The following is a 7,902-nucleotide window of genomic DNA, read 5'->3' on the forward strand; positions in this document are numbered from 1 at the left end:
TTTATACATTATACATTAATATAAATAAAGTTTGTTTGCTTTGTTTTTACATACCAACGCTCTGGAAGCTCTTTGATTTTGTTTATAATTACTCATGCTCAAGTACTGTACAATTATATTTAAGTTAATTGTTAAACAATATTTAATATATCACTTGAGATAATGGCTCATGCATATAATTGTTTATAATATCAATTGTATGTAAATATACTAAGTTCAACGACCAATAATGTCGCTCTGCCTTGAGTGTGGAGTAACAAATACACATTTTAATTCATTACATTTATTTATTAAAAAATGATTATAAAAATATTACCTTTAATTTTATTAATTTTTTTAACTAAGTGTAATTTTTTATTGTTTTTATTTAATCTGTACTTTTATTAGGTAAGCTAATCATTATTAAGTTTGTTTCATAAGGCCTAAGTAAGCATCTGCTCGGTTAAGGCTGTCACTAGTCTTGAAGGATATAAAAAAAATTTTACTTATAGTTCCAAAGAGATGTACTAAAAATGTTAAAATTTTTGAATTAATGCTAAACTTAATATACAAATAAAAATTTTTTACTATCAAGATTTTTAATTTTAAATCAAAATTATTATTTATTATTATAACAAATTTTATAGTAACAAGATTATCTAATCTATGTTGAGGGTAGTGGAGTCAGTGCACTTACTCTCTACTAACTGCGAGGTTTCTTCGTAACACCTCTCTACGCCTTGATTGGATTATTGTTTATCACTTCATCAGAGTAAGCAATAACTGACTTCAGATCTGCATACCTCCCCGTGGAACCTGTTACCACTCTGAGATTCGATAACGCGATGTTGGTACTATTGCGTAAATAGTTTCAGGGCTCTATCCTCTAGGTATTTTTTGATCGGATCAATCTTGAGATCCCTGAGAATGTCATTTGTCCTAATGTACCATGATACCTTCAAAAGTTTTCTCAGAGCCTGGCTTTGTATAATTTCCAGCTGGCGAATAGTAGTGTTTAAGGCTTTGCTGAATATATTTAACCGATTTTAAGAGATTTAATTTTAGCGTCAAAAATTCTATTAAAAAAATGAATTAACCATAATAGACTGAGTATGATTTCCAAAATTTATCTTCAATGAGATATTATATTTTATCCAGATAAAAGGACCCACTCCACCTTTTAACAAAATAAATTTGAAAATTATAAGGATTTTAACCTGTAAGCTTCTCGAATAAATAAAAGTTGTTTAATGTTTTTCTACCTAAACGCTTCCCCATGCATAGACTTTCCTTCTGTGATCCGGAAATTTATTAGAGATAATTGAGTGAATATTTTTCAAGTTTCTTTTATTTTTATGCTAATAATAGTTGTCTGGTTTCATAATTCATTACTAAAGAGATAAAGTATTAAGGAGTATTTAGATTAAAAACAAAACTATTTTTGTTTCCATGAATATAATCTGCAGTATACATACAAATTTATACTTAAAAATAATAATCAGCCTAGAAATATTGAAACATAGTACGTCTCAAATGAAGATACCATGTTAAATGAAATATTTAATCCACAAAGGGCATAAATGTAATAAGTTTTACAAAACCAGAATCATGGATTGCACAAATGTACAAATTTTACACGATATCTTAAAATTGCACGTGATAATCTTACCTATTTAAGGGGGCTTATATACTTATTTTATACAGGTATGAATGCAAAAATTTGTGTTTTCTCAGTTTTTAAGGTGGTTTTAAGATTTAAATATTGTTAGTCTCTCAGCGAAAATTCAAAATTTAAATTCTTTGTATTAAAAAATTTTTCAAAAAATTATATTTGATTATTTTGTACTCGTATAATGTATTGTAATTTTTCATTTTAATTATAAAAATAATAAAGACATTTACTGTTGTTTTAGGGTTGAATGTCAACACGTGAGTTTAGATTTGATAACCTATAAAAGGTTATCGAATAGAAGTAATATAATATAGATAATGATTAAATAAAATTATTATAGTGCATGTCTTCAAAACATCATATGCATAAGTCTGTGTTAACAAACAAACAAAAATCAAAAAAGGTTTCAATATCTCTTTAAATTTATATATGAATAATCCATATTCCTGCAAAAGGGACTGTATGTGACAAATTTATAGTGTTCATAACAAAAATCTGTCCCTCTTTCTCACTTGTTTCATATTTAACTTTTGGTGAAAGGGAACTATAGATTGAATAATTACAACTTCTTAAAATATCTGCTAGTATTTCATTGTCTTTTACATATTTTGTACATATAGCTTATATTTTGCATTTAAGTTATGAAACAATTTTATTCATATCGATCGGTAAAACTAAAATTGAAACTATGTACTGCCTTAAATTTTGTACTATACTATACTGGGTTTCATTATAGCTTTGCCTTAACAAGGAAATATTATAAGGCCTAAAGGCTTTTTCAAAGTATGTATTCTCATTAACAAACATTTTTATGAATTAGCAAAATTATTTGTAATTTATTGTGATTATTGTTGTTGTAACACAGTCTTTGTTAGGAGAGTTCAACGACTATATGGTTGTCTGAAAATACGAATGATTTTGGGATATCGACTCTGGAAAAAAGATTACTCTATAGTCTGTTGTTAAAAAAACATTCATTCTCAATATTTCAGTAATTCTATATAGTTATGGGTTCAATTGAAAGAGTTTTTATAGCAAATGTTATAGACGATTGAAACTGATTATTGTGAAGGAGCGATTGGATTACATCATTGTCTTGATTCATTATTATTCTATGACCAGTATTATATTCTACAACAGAAGTTAACTTATTGATAAAACCTGAATATATAAAGAAACTGATTTTTTTGTATTTTATTGTGATATAATGATCTTACTATGTAGATTTTAAAATATAAAATTTTTCAATTTGAAAATATCCTTACAATAATCCTTACCATAATTGCGAAGGAAGTATTGCATAATATTATTATAGTCCGTTAATTAATTTTTAGTCGATGGTCAGTATTATATTCCACAACAGCAGATAGCTTACTCTCTCTCTTCCTCTCCCTCTTCCTCTCCCTCTTCCTCTCTATCTTCCTCACTGTCTTCCTCTCTTCTTCTCTCTCTCTTCCTCTCTCTCTCTTCTTCTCTCTCTCTTCCTCTCTCTCTCTTCCTCTCTCTCTCTCTTTCTCTCTCTCTTCCTCTCTCACTCTTCCTCTCTCTCTCTCTCTCTCTCTCTCCCTCTCGGATAAAACCTGAATATTTAAAGAAATTGTTTTTTTTTGATAATGTAATAATTTTACTATATAGATTATATGTACTTTATAATGGACTCTGAAATAAAATTTATGGATTTGTAAATATGCTTACTATAATCACGTTTTCTATTTGAAATAAAAATTTTGTCATGGTATATACAACTTTGTAATGAAGTACTTTATTAAATAACAGATTTATTTTATTGTTATGTTATCTATATATACATATACTACTATTCTTTTCACTAATGACTGAAGAAATCTGTTTGCTTAATTTATTTGTAAAATAATACTTGGAACTAGTTTCCAGATCTTACTATAATCACTATAATCATATCCTTACTATAATCACGTTTTCTATTTGAAATAAAAATTTTGTCATGGTATATACAACTTTGTAATGAAGTACTTTATTAAATAACAGATTTATTTTATTGTTATGTTATCTATATATACATATACTACTATTCTTTTCACTAATGACTGAAGAAATCTGTTTGCTTAATTTATTTGTAAAATAATACTTGGAACTAGTTTCCAGATCTTACTATAATCACTATAATCATATCCTTACTATAATCACGTTTTCTATTTGAAATAAAAATTTTGTCATGGTATATACAACTTTGTAATGAACTACTTTATTAAATAACAGATTTATTTTATTGTTATGTTATCTATATATACATATACTACTATTCTTTTCACTAATGACTGAAGAAATCTGTTTGCTTAATTTATTTGTAAAATAATACTTGGAACTAGTTTCCAAATCTTTTCACTCAATTCAGTCACTTTTTAATTTAGTTTTTTACTATTTCGTGATAATTGTTTTTGGGTTTCTTAATGAAATATTACAAACAAACAATATAACAAAAACAATAATAATTTACTACTGAAATAATAATTCACTATTCCTTATTGTTGAAATTATATATATACATATATAGTATGTTCATCTCATTTGAAACGCGAATTGCATTTAGATTTTCACTTTTAGGGGTACGAAAAATAGATTTCAAGCTTTTTCGTGTACTTAGTCAACATCTCTGATATTATATATTTTCTATAAGAAGAATGAAAAGTTATATATGGCAGTATATTAAGTCACTTAAAGTCAAGTCACTTAAAGAATTGTACTAAGTAATTGTTGAATTTTTCACCCATTTCACCCATATAAAGTAATGTGGTGTTTCAAATCTAAAATTCAATTATATAATATATGAACGAGCTTATCATATCCTCAAAAATAATTATAATTGCATTTGGTAATATTAAATTTGCATAACGTACTCTTCAAATAATAAACATATTTCCCATATTGCAAAATGAAGACAAATGGAAATGGAAAAATAATGTTTTAAAGATTTACATAACAACTACAAACGAATTGAGTCAAGTCAAGTCGAATCGGTTCGGTTCGAATTGAGTACATATATCTTTCATAATTGAAAAGCGTACATTTCGCTTTGCAGAGCAAAGTAGAAAAATATAAAAAATAAATGGAAAATCATATGGAATGCGAAATGTTGATGTATGTCACGTGTCCCTGCAGTGGTAGCCATGTACTGCTAGCACTGCCGCCTTCCGTCACTTGGTCTGCAAAGTTGTGAATTATTGATTTCTAACAACACTAAACACTAAACACAACCCAGCAACCCAGCAGCGAGCACTTCTGGTATCAGCACTGCCTGTTAAGCTCTATTATATCTGCTTGTACTGCATAGGGCCGGCCGCAGGTGGCGGATGAGTTGTTTGCTTGCAATACAGTAAAGTAGCAATGGGAAGCAAATAAAATCAAATGAAAAAACCTTGAAGAAAAATTAGACAAAATTTAATTAAATTATCAAGAAGCGCGCTTGTGTTGTACATTTTGTACGTCTCCAGCGCTGACGCCGTCTATTGTTTGCACTCATCACAAATTGACATCACAAATCACTTTCATTAAGTCTCTTTAGCAGCACAACGAAGCCCTGAACAAAGCATCTCAACGTTTTTAAATGGAAATAAATCAATTTTAATTTATTTTTAGTATTATTGTTTTTTATTTATATTTGAAGGTTTCACTTGCGGTTGATAGTGGTACATAGAACGTATGTACGTGTTTTGCAGTCATTTGTACTCAACACCCCGTTCCGTTTTCCACTTACACTAGTTGTTTGTAGTTGACATGTAACCAACCACCTTCGCATATATTTATTAGTTCCATTGACGACTACCTCTAACACCATCGGCGCCTTTAAAGGAATACATCGACATTTGGACGCACAAATAACCAAGCTGCCAATTAAATCGCGGTTTACTGTTTCCACTGTGCTGCAGTGCGTTGCGTTCAGTTTTGTTATTAGGTTTCAGTTGCATTTTGGTATTTAATGTTGCTGCAACATTAACGTGTGCTTCCGGTTGCATTTTCGCTACTATTTACTACTTACTATTGGTAGTATTAATGCTACTATAACTTTTGGTTCCTATAAAAAGTTACTCGTTTACATAATGAATTGGGCTATTTCGAATTTGACCGGTAGTAATCGTGTCAGTCGTGCTATTCTTGTGCGCTACGCTGCAGTTCCTTTGGCTAGTGCGGATGCTGAATCTGCACCACAAACTCCTACTTCCACAAAGGATACTCCACATTCATCTTTTGCTATTTCCTTTCTACATTCATCTCGTAATGTTCCTGGACGTGCCGTACCTCGCAGTTCTACTGGACCAGCTGCAGCGCAATTATCATTACCCCTTGACGTTGAGGAGACTGTCACCTGCTTTTGCAGGTAAATGTCAATTTACAATAAATTATTCCTTTTTTGATTTACAGTACAGTGCTTATATTATTTATAAGGAAACAAGGAAAGAGAAATTAATTTAGAAGGAGTTTATGTAAGGCCGTAAAGAATATTACAGATTTATTTTTATTAAAACATTTCTTTCTGTTAATAAGACATGATTTTATAGCGTGCACGTGTGCTATTTTTTGCTTTATATCATTTATTATGAGACAAAATGTCACAAAGATGATTTAAATTCTAATCGAAAATAATCCAAGACATTTCTTCAAATTCAAATACAGAATAATTTAATGTTGTACAATGTATATTTAAACCCATATATCGTCTTTCCAATATTAGTTAACTATTTTATTATTTTATTATTATGTCTTAACTTTAGAGACTTTCTGAATTCAAGTAATTATTAAAATTTCAATAGTAATAGAAATTGACAATAGTTTGTAATATGCAGGCGTAAATTATACGCATAAATAATTATAAATTATTTAATCACTTACTCAAATATCAATGCAAGCCACAGTTAATATCTTCCACCCGTTAGTTTTACTTTACACATTCCACTTCAATCTGTAACAAGAATTTCAAAAATGTATATTTTCACCTTAAAGGATTTCGTTTATATCGAATCAAAAGCTTTTATGGCCGGATTATCATCTCTAATTATGAAGATATGTTTCAGTCATCATAACGACTAGATTTTATTTGACACAATATATCAATGCCATTTTTTTCGGCAGATAGGGTCGAAGATCTCCTATAGGAAACTTTTGAAAATCTCCTTTAGGAAGATCTCTATAGGAAACTTCAAAGTAACTCCTATAGGAAACTTCTGAAGATCTCCTGTAGGAAGATCTCTATAGCAAACTTCTAAAGATCTCCTATAGGAAACTTCTGAAAATCTCCTATAGGAAGATGTCTATAGGAAACTTCTGAAGATCTTTTATAGGAAACTTTTGAAGGTCTCCTATTGCTTGTTATTGTCAATGTTTATGCATGTATGATGGACAGATGGAGTGATTTGTAAAGGAAAAATTGGCCATTACAGAAAAAGAAAGCGTGATAAGCAGAAATTTCCTGCGCAAATCTTTTTCGTAATATATAAATTTTTTAATATACAGAAAATAAAAAAAATTTTCCAAAAATTTGGACATAAATAAAGTTTTCCACAGAAATAATCGACTTTGGCCCGTCAAGGTTTCAAGAACCACGTACGTTTTGGGTTCCTAAAAATACGGATATATATGAACGAACCATCATATTTGAGATAAATGATAAATTTTTGGTTAAAGTTTGGAAAGTGTTTTTTTTAACATACTTTATTTTAATAAATATTGAAAAAAAAATCCCTTTTTCCCATAATAATTTTTTTCCAACTCGGGAGTTTATCGGAGTTATGTACGAAACAGTCTATATATGAATGGATGGAATACAATTATTTTTTGTAATATATGTTAATATCGAGCCTTCCTAAGTGTAATCGGGAAATCGATTAAGGAAATTTTAAGAATTTATCTTCATGAAAACAGATGCTAAAGAAAGATTATTTATTGATTTTTATTTTCAATGATGTTTCGTGTATTATTCTTAATTATATTATTTCAATAATGTTCATTCTTATATACAAAAGATCATAAAATTAGAAATCTGGTTTGAACTGCTGTATACGATATACACATGTCCATACATTTATTATCGATGTATAACACTTTAAGAAGAGCAGAGGTTTTTCCAATGAGTTCTGTTCACATTATTAATTATTATAAAATATGTATTTCTCAATTCTTACCTATGTACATGTTTTTCCTTCTTCGGAACTAGTTGACACTGGTATTTTCTATTTACCATTTTGTTCAAATTTGTTGGCACAGAAAAACATTTTTTC

The 7,902-nt window shown here is 28.9% G+C and overlaps 1 protein-coding gene across 1 annotated transcript in view; it reads right to left on the bottom strand.

The window, feature by feature from the left end:
* The window catches only part of LOC119685352 (nuclear pore complex protein nup54-like), a 13,486-nt gene extending 7,843 nt beyond the window's left edge, over positions 1-5,643 (bottom strand). The window contains exon 1 of the mRNA XM_038099612.1: positions 5,461-5,643. Within this exon, the coding sequence (XP_037955540.1) occupies positions 5,461-5,643 (183 nt within the window). The remainder of the gene's footprint in view (positions 1-5,460) is intronic.
* Positions 5,644-7,902: the final 2,259 nt, after the last annotated feature.

The sequence above is a fragment of the Teleopsis dalmanni genome, chromosome 1, assembly GCF_002237135.1.
Source record: "Teleopsis dalmanni isolate 2A chromosome 1, ASM223713v2, whole genome shotgun sequence".
Classification (NCBI taxonomy): Eukaryota; Metazoa; Arthropoda; class Insecta; order Diptera; family Diopsidae; genus Teleopsis; species Teleopsis dalmanni.